The sequence below is a fragment of the Alexandromys fortis genome, unplaced genomic scaffold, assembly GCF_014885135.2.
Source record: "Alexandromys fortis isolate MF-2015 unplaced genomic scaffold, M_Fortis_MF-2015_v1.1 scaffold_57, whole genome shotgun sequence".
In the NCBI taxonomy this organism is placed as follows: Eukaryota; Metazoa; Chordata; class Mammalia; order Rodentia; family Cricetidae; genus Alexandromys; species Alexandromys fortis.
In genome coordinates, this window is record NW_026067941.1 from 10,131,951 (window position 1) to 10,151,693 (window position 19,743).

The 19,743-nt window shown below is 39.2% G+C and overlaps 1 protein-coding gene and 1 gene segment (V, D, J or C); one reads left to right on the top strand and one right to left on the bottom strand.

Moving 5' to 3' along the window:
* Window positions 1-19,743, top strand: part of LOC126505181 (T-cell receptor beta-1 chain C region-like) — a 306,961-nt gene that overhangs the window by 185,532 nt on the left and 101,686 nt on the right.
* On the bottom strand, window positions 8,330-11,930 carry LOC126505187 (anionic trypsin-2). Of its 2 annotated transcripts, none has more exons than XM_050147968.1 (5): window positions 11,891-11,930; window positions 10,745-10,904; window positions 9,236-9,489; window positions 8,748-8,884; window positions 8,330-8,479 (listed from the first exon to the last, which is right to left on the bottom strand). In XM_050147968.1, the coding sequence occupies exons 1-5, from the start codon at window positions 11,928-11,930 to the stop codon at window positions 8,330-8,332; spliced, it is 741 nt and encodes a 246-aa protein (XP_050003925.1). The 2 variants fall into 2 exon arrangements, with proteins under 2 accessions (XP_050003925.1, XP_050003924.1); XM_050147967.1 differs by having other exon boundaries at window positions 9,236-9,531.

Sequence of the window (19,743 nt, forward strand, 5' to 3'; positions counted from 1 at the left end):
TTGCCTTCTAACTTTAATCCGTGGTGATCTGATAAGACACAGGTGGACACTGATATTCTTCTGTATCTGTGGAGGTTTCCTTTGTTCCCGAGTATATGGTCAATTTTTGAGAGGGTTCCATGAGCTGCAGAAAAGAAGGTATATTCTTTCTTATTTGGGTGGTGTGTTCTATAGATGTCTGTTAAGTCCTTTTGTTTCATTACCTCCAATAATTCTCTATTAGGTTTCTGTCTGATTGACCTGTCCATTGGAGAGAGAGGTGTGTGAAGTCTCCTACTACTAGTGTGTGTGGTTTGATGTCTGCCTTGGTTTCTAGTAATATTTCTTTTATATAAGTGGTTACTTTTATATTAGGGACATAGATATTCAGGATTGAGATGTCATCCTGATGAATTGTTCCTGTTATGAATATAAAGTGTCCATCTCGATTTCTTCTGATTGATCTTAGTTTGAAGTCAGTTTTGTTGGAAATTAGTATGGCCACACCTGCTTTTTTCTTAGGACCATTTGCTTGAGAGACCTTTTCCCAACCCTTTATTCTGAGTAGACGCCTGTCTTTGTGTTTGAGATGTGTTTCTTGCAAACAACAGAATGTTGGATCCTGTTTTCGTATCCAATCTCTTAGCCTGTGCCTTTTTATAGGTGAATTGAGACCGTTAATATTAAGTGTTATTAATAACCAGTAGTTGTTTACTTTGGTTATTCTTATTATTTTTGGTAGTGGAGTTTGTGTGTGTGTCCCTTCTTTGAGTTGTGCTGGTGAAGGTTCACTAGATGCCTGAGTTATTGTAGGCAGTGTTGACAATGTTGGATTCCTTGGGTTGCGATTTTCCTTCTACTACTTTCTGTAGGGCTAGATTTGTGGCTATGTATTGTTTAAATTTGTTCTTATCCTGGAATGTCTTGTTTTCTCCATTGATAATGAACACTAGCTTGGCTGGGTATAGAAGTTTAGGTTTGCATCCATGGTCTCTTAATTTTTGAAGTACCTCTATCCAGGACCTTCTGGCTTTCATGGTTTCCATAGAGAAGTCAGGTGTAAGTCTGATCGGGTTACCTTTATAGGTTACTTGGCCTTTTTTCTTTGCAGCTCTTAATATTCTTTCTTTAACCTGTATATTTTGTGTTTTGATTTTTATATGGCGAGGAGATGTTTTTCTTTGATCCGGTCTGTTTGGTGTTCTGTATGCTTCTTGAATATTCAAAGGGATATCTTTCTTTATGTTGAAAAAGTTTTCTTCCATAATTTTGTTAAAAATATTTTCTGGGCCTTTGAGCTGTGATTCTTCTCCTTCTTCTATTCCTATTATTCTTAGATTTGGTCTTTTTATTGTGTCCCATATTTCATGAATGTTTTGTGATGAGAATTTGTTGGCTTTGCTGTTTTCTTTGATCAGTGCATTTATATTCTCTATGGTGTCCTCAGAATCTGAAATTCTTTCTTCTATCTCTTGTATTCTATTGATTATGCTTGTTTCAGTAGGCTCTGCTCATTGACCTAGATTTTCCATATCCAGCTGTTCCTCAGTTTGTGTTTTCTTCCTTGCTTCCCTTTCAGTTTTCAATTCTTGAACTGTTTCCATTACCTGCTTGATTGCTTTTTCTTGGTTTCCCAGGGTCTCATGTACGTATTTACTCAATTCTTCAAACTTTTTGTTATACTTCTCATCCATTTCTATAACGGTGTTTTTTACATGTTGTTTAAGGGACTCTATTGCTTTCATAAAGTCAATTTTTTCCACTTCTTCTGTGTTAGGATGTTCAAGTCCTTCTGTTGTAAGATCTTTGGGTTCTGGTGTTTTCATGTTGTTTTTCAGATTATTGGGTGAAGTTCTGCCTTGGTGCCTGCCCATCTCCTCCTATCTATGCTATCTAATCAGTCTTTTAAAATCGGATCAGGTTTCTCTGCTGGCCAGATGCTTCTCTTACAAATTGCCCTTGCTCTGTTTCCTGGCTCCTGCAGCGAGACACGATCCCTCTCACCCCTCCGAAGTGTCTTCAGTAACAGGACCCGGCTCCCCGTTTGCCAGGGACTTCGCCAACCAAAGGCCTACCTCTTTGATTTAATTGTAGTGGGGCGATCTGTTTTCGATGTTGTGCGCTGGTCCCTGCCGCCTGTGTCCTCTGCCGCCACGCCAGTCCCTGCCGGTCCCGGCTGCAGCCTGTGGCTTGCGTTGCTCGTCTGTGGGCGCCTGTGTCGCTGCTCTTAACCTATGATTCTTGATAACTTAAAAAAAGATGATCTCAGGTTATAAGTGGGAGCAAAAAAATTAAATGCTTAAACTTCACAATATATAACACAGTTGTGTTATGCCCCTCAATATTTCTTAACAGCTATAGCATCATAGTGAGAATAATCAACCTGAACATAACTCCAGATAAAATGATCTTTCAAATACTGTTGAGAAAAATACCCTTGTGGGCCACCTGGATGGTATATGCTGGAATGTGGAAATACTTGACTTTTCCTTCAAGCAGTAGTTTTATACATATTTCATAGCATGAAAATAAGATAGCAATATGCTAACTACATTATAGGATTTGTTCTTACTGTTCAGGCTAACAATAAAGAGATCTTCATACTCTGAGACTTGTCTGTGAGCACCAGCAAGGTCATAGCACCATATTCTGCCTTAGATCCCTGGAGGGTTAAAAGAATTCCTGTGATATGAGTATTCTTTCACTTTTTCTCCAAAAATTGCATTTTCTTTCTTTCCCCTCTTCAGTAAATTACTCCTTGGGTGAGAATCCTGAACATATTTCTTGAATGTTTACAGGAGATTGTTGAAATAGGAGCAGCGGGGCTGCATCCCCAGCACGCCAGCCACCTGCTAGCTTATGCCCAAAATAACAACACACAAACTGTATTCATTTAAAGACTGCTTGGCCCATTTCTATGTAGCCTCTTCTAGGCTAATTCTCACACCTGGACTAGCCCATTTCTAATAATTGTTTGTAGCACCCCAAGGTGTGCTTACAGGGAAGATTCTAGCCTATGTCCATCCTATGTCAGAGCTGCCTGGGAGAGCAGAGCCTGGCGTCTCTGCTTCAGAGCACAGCTGTCGAGTCTGAGCTCACTTCCTCTTCCTCCCAGCATCCTATTCTGTTTACTCCTCCCACCTATGTTTTTTACCTATGAGTGCCAAGGAGTTTCTTTATTGCTTAACCAATGAAATCAACAGATTGATATATGACACTCCCACATCAGGAGATTGTTGTAGGGTGCCCAACATGGGGCTGCCCTATCAAAAGGTCAAGGCAGTCTCTTTATTCAACCAATGAAAGCAACACACAAAGAGAAGAAGGACCTCCTACACCAGGAGATGAGAAAAGGCCTATGAAAGAAGAGGTTTCAGAAAATTTGAAGATGGTCTAGTTCTTATAGATTGTGGGTGGCTATGAAAACCCTTATACCCAAAAGAGTCTATAAATTGTCTCTAAATTCTGTTACTCTAAACTTGACCTATCTACTTAATAGGAAATGAAAATGTAAGGGTTCTGTGGACCAGCACTAGAACATCAATGATGATTTTTAAAAAAGGTGGTATAGTTCCTAACAAGTGTTGGCCTTTAGATGCTCAGCTTTTTACCACTGAAACATGCTGTGAGGGATGGTTTGTACAAAGTTAACTGATGTGTAAGTGGTCACACTCAATATAGATGACATTAATCAATATGCTGTGATACAAACAGCACTATTAAGTACCTGCTTGCTATGTAGAATAGTGTGGTATATCTGTAATATGCTTTATGTTGTAATATGCAGGAAAAGTTTTATTTTACTTGAGACATATGCTGCCATATCATCAGTCTTAATTTGTACAGGTATCCCCAAGATGGTCATAACTACAAGTAATTGTTTAAGAATCAGCCTCAGTCAGTGGTGACTCTTCTTTTATTGAATCCATTTTTTTAACTTAAACCTTCTAGAGATGCATTATCCACAGTTACTACAGTACAAGCTATCCATAGAAGGAATGTGTGCCAGCTGTGTGTTAGCTGTGCCTAATAATGTGACCCAATTGAGGAATCCTTCCTGTCAGATGCTGGGAGGTGATATCATGGTTGATGTCTCTGAAAAGTAGTAATGGTTCTGGACTTAACAGCGGTGGGAGAGAAGCTTAGCTAAAACCTTGACTAATGGGTTTGAGGGGGAACTGACTGGAAGGTGGAGGATTGAAACTCAGAAGAAACTACAGGAAAAGCCATCATAGGATTCATAGCATTTGTTGTGATCCTGTTACTGGAATGGCTGGGCGAGCTTCACACATGAAGAGCCTTTCAGAGTTGTCATTTCTGCATCCTGCTCTCATTTCCTCCTGGGCTCACACCTAATGGAAGGACTGTTGTGTCGCCATGTCTGTCAGTTGTTCCAACTATTCACATACTTTTACTTTTCACAAACACGTTAGTTGGAGGAGTTTAGAAGGGATTGATTTGGAGGGGTTCTTTTTCACCTGAGAAGTTATCTAAAATGGACATGCCACTCCAGGGCCATAGGAAAACATGGAAATTGTTAGAGCATGTGAGACTAGCTGCAGGTGGCAGCTAAATGTTCTGCTGACAATCATATCAGTGATCCCATGGAACAAACTACACATTTTGGGGAGGGACATTTTATTTCTGGAAAGAAATGAACATAGAGTTTTCAGTTTCTCTAATGGTGCACTTTTTTTTTGCCTACCCCATGTAAATGGTACCATCCAAAGACAGGAGAGTTTCTGTACATGGAATATGAAGTCCAGTTTGCTCCTGGCATATTCTTTGGAATGTCATAGAGGAAAGGTGGAAGTTTATAGATGCCACATGGTTATTTCATATTTAAATTACTCTCCAATTTTCTCAGATCACTTTAGCCACACTTTCTTATTTCTTGTATCTTTTACTATGCTACACTCCCAATTTCTAATTACAGGACATGTTCCCATTCAATCTCGATTCTTTTCTTCTATTATTTTCCCTAGCCTACTATTTCTTTCATGTTCTACTTTCATTTTAGCTAATGAAATTTGAAAATATAACTCCAGTAGCACAGACACTGAGAGCAACAATAAATAAATGGGACCCCCTGAAACAGAAAAGCTTCTGTAAAGCAAAGGACACAGTCAATAAGACAAAAAAGCAGCATACTGAATGGGAAAAGATCTCCAAAATATATAAAGAACTCAAGAAATTAGACAGTAAAAATCCAAATACCCCAATTAAAATATTGGGTACTGAACTAAACAGAGAATTCTCAATAGAAGAATTTCAAGTGGGCAAAAGATACTTAAGGAAATGTTCAACTTCCTTAGCTATCAGGGAAATGTAAATCAAAACAAACCTGAGATACCGTCTTACACTTGCCAGAATGGCTAAGATCAAAAATACTAATAATAGCTTATGCTGGAGAGTATGTGGAGTAAGGGAAACACTCATCCACTGCTGGTGGGAATGCAACCTTGTACAACGATGTTGGAAATCAGTATGGAGGTTTTTCAGAAAATTGGAAATCAACCTATCTCAGGATCCAGCAGTACCACTCTTGGGAATATACCCAAAAGATGCTCAATCATAGTACGAAAGTATTTGTTCAACTATGTTCATAGCAGTATTATTTGTAATAGCCAGAACCTGGAAACAACCGAGATGCCCCTCAACTGAAGAATGGATAAAGAAAGTGCGGCACATTTACACATTAGAGTATTATGCAATGATGAAAAACAATGACATCTTGGATTTTGCATGCAAATAGATGGAATTATAAAGCACTATCCTGAGTGAAGCAACCCAGATCCAAAAAGATGAATATGGTATGTACTCACTTCTAAGTAGATACTAGCTATAAACAAAGGATATTGAGTCTATAGTTTATGATTCTAAAGAAGCTAAGCAATAAGGTGAATTATATGTGTGTGTGTTCTCTGTCTCTGTTCTTCCTCCATCTTGATTAGCCTGTTCCCTCTAGTTCTCCTACTCCTTCCCCTTCTATCCTCTTCCACTTATGCCCTCCCTTCTCCCCCGACCCAAATGCTCCCAATTTTCTCAGGCTATTTTGGCTACTTGCTCTTTCCAGGGGGATATGTATGTGTATATATATATATATGTGTACACACACACACACACACACACACACACATATATATATATATATATATATATATATGTATATATATGTATATATATATATATATTTCTCTTAGGGTTCTCCTTGCTACTTAGCTTCACTGGGGTCATGGACTATAGGCACAGGATACTTTGCATAACAGCTACTACCCACTTATAAGTGAGTACATACATGCTCATCTTTCTGGGTCTGGGTTACTTCACTCAGGATGTTTTTTTTCTAAATCTATACATTTGCATGCAAATTTCAAGATGCTATTTTTTTTACCACTAAGTAGTATGCCACTGTGTAAATGTACCACATATTCTTTATCCATTCTTTAGTTGAGGGGCATCTAGGTTGTCTCCAGGTTCTGGCTATTACAAATAATGCTATTATGAACATAGTTGAACATATGTCTATATAGTGTGATTGAGCACCCTTTCGGTATATGCAAAAGAGTAGTATTGCTGGGTGCTAAAGTAGGTTGATTCCCAATTTTCTGAGAAGCCATCATACCAATTTCCAGAGTGGTTGTACAAGTTTGCATTCCCACCAGCAAAGGCGGAGTGTTCCCCTTACTCTGCATCCTCTCCAGCATAATTTATCATTGATGTTTTTATCTTAACAATTCTGACAGGTTTACAATAGTAACTCAAAGTTTGATTTGCATTTTTCTGATGGCTATGAATACTGAACATTTCTTTAAGTGTCTTTCAGCCATTTGAGATTCTTCTCTTGGGAATTCTCTGTTTAAATCTATACCCCATTTTAAAATTGGAGTATTGGTATTTTACATATTTTCTTGAGTTCTTTATTTTATTTTGGAGATTAGTCCTCTGCCAGATGTGGGGTTGGTGAAGATCTTTTTCCATTCAGTGGGCTACCTTGTTGTCTTATTGAGTTTGTCCTTTGCTTTCAGAAACTTCTAAGATTCAGGAGGTCCCATTTATTTATTATTGCTCTCAATGTCTGTGCTACTGGCTTATATTTAGGAATTGGTCTCCTGTGACCATGCACTGAAGGCTACTTCCTACTTTTTCTTCTACTAGGTTCAATGTGGACAGATTCATATTGAAGCTTTTAATCCAATTGTACTTGAGTTTTGTGCATGGGGATAGATATGAAACTGAAGTTAAATTAGAATAGGTGCTCATGTAGACTCTCAGATACTGCCTTCAATAAGATTGTTTGGCCTTTAAGCAAGTTTTGGGTGCATTTTCTCTTTTTTTGAAAAAAATTGTCCATCATACAGCATATTTTGATTTTGGTTTGCTCTTCCCCAATTTCAGTGAGATGATTACAGTTTCCTTAAATGATGGGAGAGAGTCTTCTGTTTTGTGTTAATTTCATTGGTTAAATAAAAAGACTACCTTGACCCTGATAGGACAGAAAATTAGGTACGTGGAGTAGACAGACAGAATGCTGGGAGAAAGAAGCCAAGTCAGTCAGTTCCCATGATTCTCCCACCAGACACAGATTTAGGTTAGATCTTCCCTGGTAAGCCACCTCATGGTGCTACACAGAATATTAGAAATGGGTTAGATCAATATGTAAGAGCTAGCCAATAAGAGGCTGGAACTAATGGGTCAGGCAGCGTTTAAAAGAATACAGTTTCCGTGTAATTATTTCGGGTATAAAACTAGCCGTGCGGGTGGCCGGGTGCCAGGAACGTAGCCTGCTGCTCCTATTACAACACTTAAACACTCAGATGTGTATTATATTTCTCCCTCCTTAAAAAAACAAATGATATAATTCCCAAAGAAACCAGATTGTGTCCAAGATTAGACATTGCTCTAAACACACTGACAGCAAGGTCCCATTGTTGAATACAGCAGTTACACACAATGTATTAAACATGAAGAAGGTGAGTTGTTGCCTGCATAGAACCTTTGCCCCTGAGTGCTGGCCTCTTTGTTAAAGGAAGGCATTCTAAATGCTACCAACCAAAAGAGAAATATAAGCACCAAACCATCCTCAAATTCTGAAATGGTCTTGTGCCTGCAACATATGCTACAACAAAGGTGGCATATAGCTTGTTGTAAAATTTGTCTGGTGTTTTGCCTCTTCACATACTGCTGTTACATACAATCTACTTTGGGATACAGGATGCTCTTTAGAACATTCAAGTTAAGAAAGGAGTGACCTCAAGCTTCAATCCCAATGGTATAAAGAGATCAGGCAGAAACATAGGCAGTGAGGAAAAGTTTATTGGCATAGTAACTGCAGATGGTTCGGGAATCTCTAGTTGGCAGCAATAGTCTCTTGAATCCAGTCCACATAGTTGCAGACCTTGGTATAGACACCAGGATTATCTGGCAGGGCACAGCCATAACCCCAGGAGACGATACCCTGGAGCTCTCCATTGCAGACCAAAGGACCACCAGAGTCACCCTAGAAGGAAGCAACACAGTACATGGGAAAGGACATGTGAAAGAGAGCTGTACATTTTCTGAACTTGATCATTGCCTATTTCCTCTCACTTGGTCCATTTCTTTTTCTCTGTAACCTATCTGCTACCCTCACTACTGTGTTGACATTCAGAGTGGACCTCCTCATTTCCTGTAGTCTATCACAAGAAATTTGCTGCCTACAACTACTCTGCTTTGAAGTTCCACTCCCAGGGGATGAGAGGTCTGAAGAAGTGAAAAGTGCCACTCACCTGGCAGGAATCCTTGCCTCCCTCAAGGAATCCAGCACAGACCATGTTATCAGTGATATTTCCAGGATAGGAGGTTTCACACTCAGCCTGAGTCAGCAGAGGGGCATCTAGGCACTGGAGCAGGTCTGGTTCATTGTCTGTGAGGAAAGGAAAACAATGAAGACCACTGTATCTAGACACCAATCCAGGCATAAAACCACAGGAAAGCAATGCAGAATATTATGATTCATATGGATACTGTGGTTTATCAATTCCACAATATTCATGGCTTATACATTTTTAAAAGATTAAGATCACTTTCCGCATGTTCCTGGACAGCATTCTGGAAATCTTATAAAAATTTCTTTAGAATCTGTTTCAGAACCTGTACATACTCTGTACCTGCAATAAATTTGCAGTCTAGAAGCCACTGAGATAATTCCAGAGATGTTGGAGATTGCAGAGCGAAGAAAACAAAAGAAAAATAGTAGGTGACTTGTTCTACTCACCAGGGAAGCTGAGGGTGTCACCCCATCCAGAGATGAGGCACTGAGTGCCAGCAGGTGCACAGGAGGTGGGCAGAGATACAGTGGCCACTCGGGCATTGAGGGCCACAGGGGAGGAGAGCTTGATCAGCATGATGTCATTGTTCAGGGTCTTCCTCACAAAGTCGGGGTGCTTGATGATCTTGGCAGCAGTGATGAACTGCTCATCGCCCTCAAGAATATTGATGTTGTGCTCTCCCAGCCTCACTTGGATGCGGCTGTTGGAAGAGAGGCGCGCTAGACTCTTTTCCTCTGTGACTCTAGATATTATAAGTTTTTAAGCTCCTCACTCTTGTCTGGCTCTGAATCTGTGAAAACTGTTGCTGCATTATCATAGGAACAGAACATGGATGGCGGATAGGATGTTGTTTTTCTTCCTCTCCCATTCATTTTCAGAGAGCTATGGTGTACAGAGCAGAGGTAAAGGACTGCAGGTGTAGACTACCCATCATTCTCATATACCCACAATATCCCAGGCTAAAGAGATAAGGAGTTATTTGAAACCCTCTTCATTCACTTTGTCCTAGTTAACTTCATGCAGAAACTTTTATTCCTTCTTTCTTTTTATTTTATTTTTAGTTTTTTGAGACAGGGTTTCTCTGTGCAGCCTGTCCTAGAACTGGCTCTTATAGACCAGGATGGCCTTGAACTCACAGAGATCTAGCTGTCTTTCCCTCCCAAGTGCTGGGATTAAAGTTGTGTGCACCACAGCCTGGAACTTATAATTGTCATCCCCTTTTGATAAAACTGTTGTCCTATTGCATTTGACCAAGACACCTCAAAATGTGGTATGTAAAGCTTCACAATATGATTTTGAGGCCTTGTGAGAGGCTCATTCTCTTGATCCCAGTTTCAAAGCTAATGAGTCACACTTTACATTATGAGGTTGTATAGACTGTGTTATAATAACTCCTCTTTATCCTTTTTACTCACACTCAATATTGAGAACAGTGTCACTCATGGCCTAATAGTGTTTAAAATCAACAGGAGAAGCAAATGAAAGATAAAGCCAATTTCAGCTGTGTTTTGAAAACCCTAATTACCATTTCACGATAGAGGACCCAGGGAGTATTTGTGAAAAAAAAAAAAAAAACATTGTCAACTTCTTCATCAGTTTCTAAGATGAGAAAATTAGCCTTCCTTCCTTTCAAGATTCTTCCAATTTTATCTTTATTTGAGTGTGTGTGTGTGTGTGTGTGTGTGTGTGTGTGTGTGAGAGAGAGAGAGAGAGAGAGAGAGAGAGAGAGAGAGAGAGAGAGAGAGTAAGTTTGTGTGTTTGTGGTGTTGATCATCCTATTATGTGTCAGTGTTCATCAAAGACTATGATCATCAGACGCTGTCAGCACTTCCTTTCTTTCCCATCTCACATTCACGTTTCACATTTTCCTACAGCACTCGTCACCTGCTCATACAGATGCCTGGTGTAAAGATACCCCACTCTTGGAGCAATGCAGTCTGGAAATCATCACTTACGACTTGTAGCAATGAGCTGCAGACACCACCCATTGGTCATTGATGAGGGAGCCTCCACACAAGTGGTAACCAGTGTTCAGAGACACCTGGTAGGGAACAGAATTCTTCTGGCAGGTGTAGCCTCCAACAATCTTGTCATCATCATCAACAGGAAATGCAACTTAATGGAGACAGGAAATAAGAAATAATATTTCATCATGGTGACTGAAAGTGAGTCCATTGGCTCTATGGTAGCTTGTACTCTTAGGATTTTTTCCTGAGCACAATGACTGTAGGAAAACTGGGATAACTCTGTTTCCAATGGGTAACATAGATTTTAGGGATCTATGGACAGATAGGTATTGCCAACAAGGCTCAATCACTTCTCAGCATCAGGGTTGGGACAGAAACAACTACCAAGAACACACTGAGTGGGATTCCATTAGAAGCCAGACTTGCTCATGGCCTGGTTTACTTTTCCATCTATTACTTGCATGTGCCACCAGAATGTTGGCTTTTTAGTCTCAGTAGGGAAAACAACTAGGGCAGAGAGAGAAAGAAAAATAAATTTCCTCATGCTGTTGGAGGGTGGATTGTTCAGTATCACATCAGATCTCCCACTTTTTAGCATTACTTTCTAAGAATGACTAAGGGAGAACAGGGAAAACACAGTTGCAGTAGCTAGCACCAGTGTTCAATATCTACCAGGGGAAAGGAACGCAGAGCAGGTAAACGGATCCTTGTGGGCTCAGAACTCCCCAAGTGTTTCAGTAAAAGAATAGAATAATTGAGTGAATGAACATGCTCATGGGATCTGACTATATGTCATTTACCTAACCCCTAACTTTATTCCTTGTGGAATTCGTTAATAACTATGTTACTGAATTATCAGTCCAGCTGCTCTTAAGATATTTGTCTCACAGATCATTTCAGGCACCCTCAATTTGGCCTCCCATTCATTTCCTCCATAGTCAAGGGCCTGCATCTAATAAAGGATGCTGTAGAGACTGCATTGAGGGAGATAGATTAAATTGAAGTTTGGGAGATTACAAAAGTTGAAAATAGAGAATGCTGGAGAACGATGCACAGCAGAAAAGTGTAGTAAATGTAGCAGTGTAGTTTTCTAAGCAATTAGAAAAGTAGGACCAGACATGGCATGAAACTCACCAGCAGCTCCCAGAAGGGCGAGGATCAGGAGGGCACTCATGGTGGCCAAAGGTAGAGAGCACTGAAGTGGAGCATGCATTTATATGGCCAAGGAGGAGAACTCTGCTGGTTGAAGTGGAGACATGATGTCATTGGTTCTTACTGAGCAAACACACCTGTTTTTTCCTCTTCTTGGATTATAATGTCAACTACTTTTGGATTTATTGGCAGTAAAAGACCTTCAGGTGTCAAGAAAACTTTATTCTCAGGATAAATGGAGGTAAACAGCTGATTTTTGAAACAATGCTATAATGGGAAACAGTGTCAGTCAAGCATCTGTCTACACAGCTGTGCTTTACTCACTAAGTTCATGGGTGATGGAGAAGAAAAACTCCATGGGGTGCTAGAAATCACTAGCTGGACACAACAAGAAAACCTACAGAACCAACTAACCTGGGCTCATAGAGGCTCACAGAAGCCGATCCGACCAACAACCAGGGAGCCTGCATGTGACTGGCCTAGGCCCTCAGCATATATGTTATAGTTGCTTAGCTTGGTCTTCTTTTGGGAGTTTGAACAGTTGGACCAGGGACTGTCTCTAACTATTGTCAGCTTTTGGGACACTTATGCTCATACTGGGCTGCTGCATTGAACCATCAACTTTATATACCTTATTTTGTTGATTTCCAAGGGAGGCCTGCCCTCATCTGAAAAGTAACTGAGAAGAATTTGATGGGGGTGAAGAGCAGAGAAGGGATGGGTGGGACTAAGTTAAGGGGAAGGATGGGAAACAATGGCAGGGTGGTAAAATAAAAAGTAAATAAACAAATAAAAAGATAAGTAATCAAAAATGAAATACCTTGATGAATGTAGGATGCTTTAGCAACATTGAAGATGCCCCCTGGTTCTGGGAGATGTGGGACTCTTCAAACAGCACTGTTACAAAAGTGGTTCTTAAATTGGTTTGCTCTGATCTTGGCTAATCTTCTTAATAATAAGAACTAAATGATCTATACAGACCAGCATGAAAATATCAATGACGTGAAGAAAGGAGGTCCAGAGTTCCTAATAAGATGAGCTTTTAGAGAATACGCTTTCAAACCAGTATCAGGGATTTTAGACATACTGGATGAGAATGATGAGGGCTGATTAGGAAATGGCTTACTTTGTGGGGGAGTAGAGGACTATATAAATACAATGGTCCAATTCTGCAACAGTTTTAAGATATTTTCCTTTCATTCTCATGTTGTATTGAAGTCACCCAGGTCCCTTGAGCTTGTATACATAGTAATGTGTATAAACAATACGACGGGTATATTCCATGGTTATCCTATGAATTACCGATATTGGCCTAGATAACTATACTAAAAATAACTACCCTGTTTTCAAGGTCCAACTGCCTATGCTGGAAGTCTGTACTAATTTTGAATAACAGAATAGCTTTCAGCAATATTAAACTTGATTTCTGAACAAAAATGAGGTACAGGAAGAAATGGGAGGATTATGGATATTTCTATTATATTTTTATAATGAGAGTATCAGGCTGTGTTCAGTCAGTGAGGATTCCTCTGGTATCCAGGTATTTTTACTCATCCCTAAGACTCAGTTGTAATATTACTATGGTATAAACTAGCCATAGAAGAGCAATACCTGATGGTAGGTTGGCGTGTGCCAATTTATAAGACCCAATTGAAGGGTCTTTCCAATCAGATGCTTTTCTCTCAACTGATGCCAGATATAGAAAATATATGTTGGAGGTTAGATCATGACTGAGTTTCTGAAAACAAGTGATGGTTCTGGACTTTCACAGTGAGACGTTTAGCTACAATTTTGACAATTGGGTCAGAAGGGAAACTGACTGGCAGGTGGAAGAACTGGAACTCAGAATAAACTGAATGAAATGTCACCATGGGTTTTATAGCATATATTGTGGCCCTATGACTGGCATGGCTGGGTGAGCTTCAAACACCTGAACATGTGAATGCCATCTCTGCATTGTTTCTCATTTTCAAACCTAGGTCATTCCTGATGGAAAGAATGTCATACTGCCATGTCTGTAAGATTTCTCAGACTATTCACATACTGTCACATTTTAAAAATACGTTAGTGCGATGGTGGCATTTTCAGAAAAAAAATGACTTAGATGAATTCTTTTTCACCTGAAAAATTATCTAAAAAATTACCTAAATTATCCAAGGCCATAGGAAGATAAGGAAAGTGTTGCAGCATATGAGACTGGATGCAGATGGCAGCTAAATATTCATCTGACAATCAAAGTAAATGTCCTGATGCAATGGAATAAACTATATACTCATTTTCCTGGAATGTCCTGGAAGAACATGAACACACACTTTTCAGTTTCTCTAATAAAGCACTGTTTTTCCACACTCTGTAAAGTACTATCCAAAGACAGGTGTGTTTTTGTACTTGGAGTCTGGAGTCCGCATTAACCCCAGCATATTTCTTTTTTTTATTTATTTATTCATTTATTATATATTTTTGTCTCTTCCCCACCACCGCCTCCCATTTCACTCTCCCTCCCCCAATGAAGTCCCCCTCCCTCGTCAGCCCAAAGAGCAATCAGGGTTCCCCGCCCTGTGGGAAGTCCAAGGACCACCCACCTCCATCCAGGTCTAGTAAGGTGAGCATCCAAACTGCCTAGACTCCCACAAAGCCAATACATGCAGTAAGATCAAACACCCATTGCCATTGTTCTTGAGGTCTCAGTAGTCCTCCTTGTCTGCTATGTTCAGCGAGACCGGTTTTATCCCAGGCTTTCATATTTAAAAGATCTCAAGTTTAATCAGTTCACCTCATAGTCATTCCTTTCTTATTTCTTGTATCTTTTAGTATTCTATACCCTGACTTTGCAACGTGAGAACATGTTCTTCTTTACTCTCCACTATTTTATCCCATTAATTTTCCCTAACCTACTGTTTATTTCCTGTCACACATCCATGTTATCCAATAAAATGTGCTTTCTGCTTTTTGGTTATTGCATCCAATATTCTTCTCTGTGTAGTGAAGAAAATTCTCTCTGTTTTCTTCTTAGAAACTGAGAACTTATCCATAGTCTCTGAACTCAAGGATGAAAATAGGTAATCAACTAACTTGTCTAGATCTTCTTTTCCTATCTCACTTGCTGTTCTTCACTTTGAATGGGTGTGTATCATGCAATTCTCCAGCCCTTTGTAGTTCCATTTGGACATTTTATTTATTCTGTTGGTTTTATTCTAATTCTACGGCAAATGAAAACACTCTGGGTTTTAACGTATCAAGGATAACTTGGGTTCCTATGTCAGAAAGTGAAATTTAATCTCTTCATTGGCTTGATATGTCACTCAGTGATTTCTTGATTTGATAGTTTAGACAACCAACCTATGGTCTGGACCACGTCTAGTACCGACACTGCACTTCAAAGGATAAGGAAGAAGTGTGATTTTGATTTTTGTCTGATTGCTCCCACACTCCCTGACAAGTTTGTATATCCTAAATCCAAAAGTATCCTGAGACATTGATTCACTGGTATTAGAATCTACTTTTTGAGAATCCTACAAAGACTGAAACCAGCAGATCTCTCAGAATTCTCTAAGATCAATACGACATTTGGAATGCAATAACAGCCACCCTCATAAAATGAACAACTCAGAATTCTTGGTCCATCTGTCCTGAGATAGCCACTGTTGAACTACTTGAGACACAACCTGTAAGACACTCTAAAGTCCCCTTCTTAATTACGTATTTATTTATTCTATCAGTTCTGTTCCATAGAGACCCTGATTAGTACCTTCCATGAGATGGAACCCATACCTGACAAAGTTAAAGTTTCCAAGAATCAGAGATTAGATAGTTAAATAGAGAAGGGGGGGAGCCTAATGTTACTATTCACTAAAGTAACATAGTAAAAAAATTATTCCCTATGGCAGATTGCTATACCCTAGAGATATACTCACAAACTTTCATCAGAGAACCCTTTTCTTATAGTAGATAATATAACTACTGGCAGAGATACCCACAACTGGACAATGTGCAGAATATGGGAAGCTTTTAGATCTCTCAGGTTTTTTTTTTTTTAAAAAAAAATCTCGTGAAGGTTCTTGAGACTATGCATAAGAGGAGACAAACAATTTTGAAACTTCAAAGGTGGCAGATGGCACCAAGGTAATATTAAATTCTAGATGCAACGGGAATAATGCTTATAGGAGCACAGGGAGCCTATGGTAGCATCACAATACCTGTAAAACTTTAAGACTGACGGGGTTCTGGACTCAGAGTCTTAATCCTATGTAAGAGGATTTCAATTTCTATGAAAGAAATCCTATTGCAATTGGTATTTTTGAAAGAGAAAATCCATTTTCTCCAATGGAGTGTCACTGGGTATATCATCTACATATTGGTAAGGTCATATACCCATGTGAGATGATCAATAGAAAATAGTCCCCATGGTTTTTATATACTTTTTGTTTAGTTGGGTTTTTTTTTTTATCTTACTGACTTTTTGTTTTTGGTATGCTTGTTGATTTTCACTTTTTATTTTATATTTTGAAGAGAGAAAGAAAGAACATGATATTAGTTGTGTAGGGATATAGTGATAATATGTGAAGAGAAATATTATAAGTAAATATTACAAGAACATTTGTAAAAAATATCAATTTTCAAAAAGGGAATTAAAATAAAGAATTTAATGAATTAAATACAAGGCTAGACTAGACCAATAAATTCAATGAGTTACATATAATGAAAAAGAATCCATCTTGGTACTACAAGACTGAATAAACAAAGAAATTACAGTCATTATTACTGTAGGAACAAACTGAAGGAAAGAACTTCAAATGTTTGGACAATGTTGAGAAGGTATTATACATGAAGAGTAATGATGAAAAAACCATTCATGACACTAAAATATGCAGGAGGCCTCCATAGGAGTTCAAACAAATAAGTGTATGATTCCTCCCTGACCTCTCTTCACTGAGGGGTTTGTTACTCGGCTGCTACTTCTGTTATAACCCAGAGAGACACTGAAGAAGCCTGTATACTTCTCAACTGTCATTATCATCACCTTACCAAATAAGGACTGCAGTCTTTTTTCCTCTAAAACTTTACAATTAGTGTACACTATTGTGGAGTTACTGTGACATTTTCAGGCATGTAAATCGTTGTTCATTTCTCACATTGTCCCTTCCCAGTATACTCTTTGACCCTTAATCCCTTGGCCTCCATCTTCCCTATTGTCACCATTCTACTCTCATGTTTATGTTCTTCTTATGAGTGAACAATGCAATACTTATGGTTTTGAGACCTGTGTCTTTGACTTCATACGAAAATTCCAAGTTTTACCTATTTTTCTGGGAAACAGCATAACATTATTATCTATCATTGCATTAAACTCCCTGATACTTATTCACCAGATGTTAGAATTCAAATTTTAAAATTTACAAAGAATTGAATCTTTTAATTAGAGAGTTAAGAACATTCACAGTTAGTTGTTAAGGAGAGGAATGTACTGATTCCTCTAAATGTATCGGTAAATTTCCTGATTGGCTAACATATTTTTTGCTTCTTTCTTTTTTTTCTGTACATCTTAGGGATCTTATTTTTACTCTTTATTAGTATATAAAACAATTAAATTAAAAAGGCAGATCAAGAAACAGGGAAAAGAAACTGGTGAGGATGAATAAGTCTAGAAAATGAGGGAAAGGAACAGGAAATTATGTGATGAAAAGAGAAGGGATATAAAAATTCAAATATAAAATAAGGCATATGTGAGTAAAATTAAATAAACGTAGAAATAAGGAACACAAATATAAGATGTTTTAATATGAAATTAGTACTACAAAATAATACTGAAATAAAAAAATTTAGAGGAAGAAGACAATGAAAAAAATAAAAGGAAAACAAAGCCTCTTCTATGTTTCCTGGTAGATTTTCTAATAGTATAGCCTACATTACCTGGGAGAAAAGTGTTGAATGTCATGGGATGCTGCTACCATATCTCCTCTCAGTTGCCAACTCAGTTGGTAGTGCTTTGGGTTGAATGCGGTATTTCCAGAAATGTTTATATTACCAAACTCATGTCGGCATTTATTTTACAACTGCTTTTACTTTACATACATGAGTCTATTTATGGTCTTTGCCAGCTAGGAACTTTCTTATTTTTTATAGGCATCCTAATTTGCATAAAACAATAGAAAAATCCAAGCACGTGGTGTGTTGAGAGTACATGAGACTAGAGAAGATGACCAACGCACTGAGGTCTGCTCTGGAAGAGGAAAGCTGAGGAAACAGTTTTGGTGCACTTAGGTACTGCTCAGTAGTGATCACACAGTAGATGGAGGACTCTATGGAAATGAGGGAACTGAAGGCTACATACCCAGAACTCTCAATGTTTCCTGGCAAAGCTTACATGGGAACACAGAAATACATCAGTCTTGGAGATCTTACTGTCTTTGCATTAGAGGACATGACTACAAATTGCATCACTTTCCTCAGGTTCCCAGCTATCCAGTCTGTTTCCCTGAGAGCCCGAGGTATGACTAATATGCTTGTCTTCTATCCAGACAATGCAGCAAACTGTTTCTCATTTCCAAATCTAGGATTTTTCTCCTTAATTGCAAATCCTCTGAAAATCTCATTCAAGAAATAAACAGTTTGGAGGAAGAGGCAGGTGGATCACTATGAGTTCAAGGCCAGCCTAGCCTAGAAAATGTGATCCAGGAAAATACAACTGTTACCCAGAGTAACACTGTCTCAAAACAAACAAACAAACAAAAAAACAAAAAAAAAAGGTATCTTCTCAAGATGTGCCTAGTTATAGTTCTTTGTGATATGGCAGCAGTAAAAAACGATACCTTACCCATTGCTGATCAGTAATGCAAAAATCATATTTGGAACAAAACCCAAAACCAACCTTAATATATTAATGACACATACAAGCACACACTAATAAACAGATGCATACACAAACACACATATAGACACACACTTCACTGAATTTAAGTACTGAAAACAACACAGGTCTCTGTGTTTAACTATAACTATCAATATTTTGCTGTCAAAGCCATCTGTTTATTTCAAGGATACCTGTTAGTAATTTTTGATGTCCTAGTATAATAATCAAGCTTCTTTAATGAAGACCTGATATATTGAATATATACATAATAATGTAGGATTTATTAGAATAGGATACAGGTTAAGGTCCAGGTAATCCATTCATGGTTTCTTGAGTCTGATAGAGCAAGAATCCTATGAGAGCTGTATCTCAGCACCTCCAAAGTTCAATTGATCCAAGAGGGCTCTTACATAGCTCCTGGTTTTGATTCTGTATTGCAATCCCAGCATAGCTACAATGGTGTAATAAAGCACTATGATCAAAAAGCAAGTTGGAGCTTTCTTAAGCACGACACAGCACCCCAGCACCCCACCCCCAACCCTGCCCTGCTGTATGCTAGGACCAGTGTTCAACAACAGTTTTAAGCTCCTACACTAAGGCTACCCACCCAAACCGGTGAGCCTCAAGGTCCCCTGTAAGGGAGCCCGGGCACCCTCAGCCTGGGCTCCAGGGGCTCCTGTGCTCTCCTGGATCCCGCACTGCCTGCCCTGTTCTTCCTTCTGTCCCCGGATCATTGGGCTACCAGGCGGCCCTGTTTAGGTGATGAGGAGTTCCATCTGGACAGGTGAGTGTGTGCTATCCAGGGGCGAATGTCCCGGAAGAGAGCACAAACCCCCCTCCCTCCCTCAGCTACTTCTGCAGGGCTGTCTTTCTTACACACGAACCCCGCCCCCCCCCCCCCCCCCCCCCCCCCCCCCCCCCGCCCCAGCCTCCCCCATCCTCTTCGTTTCCTCCCCCCCTCCTCCCCCCCCCCCCCTACCGCACC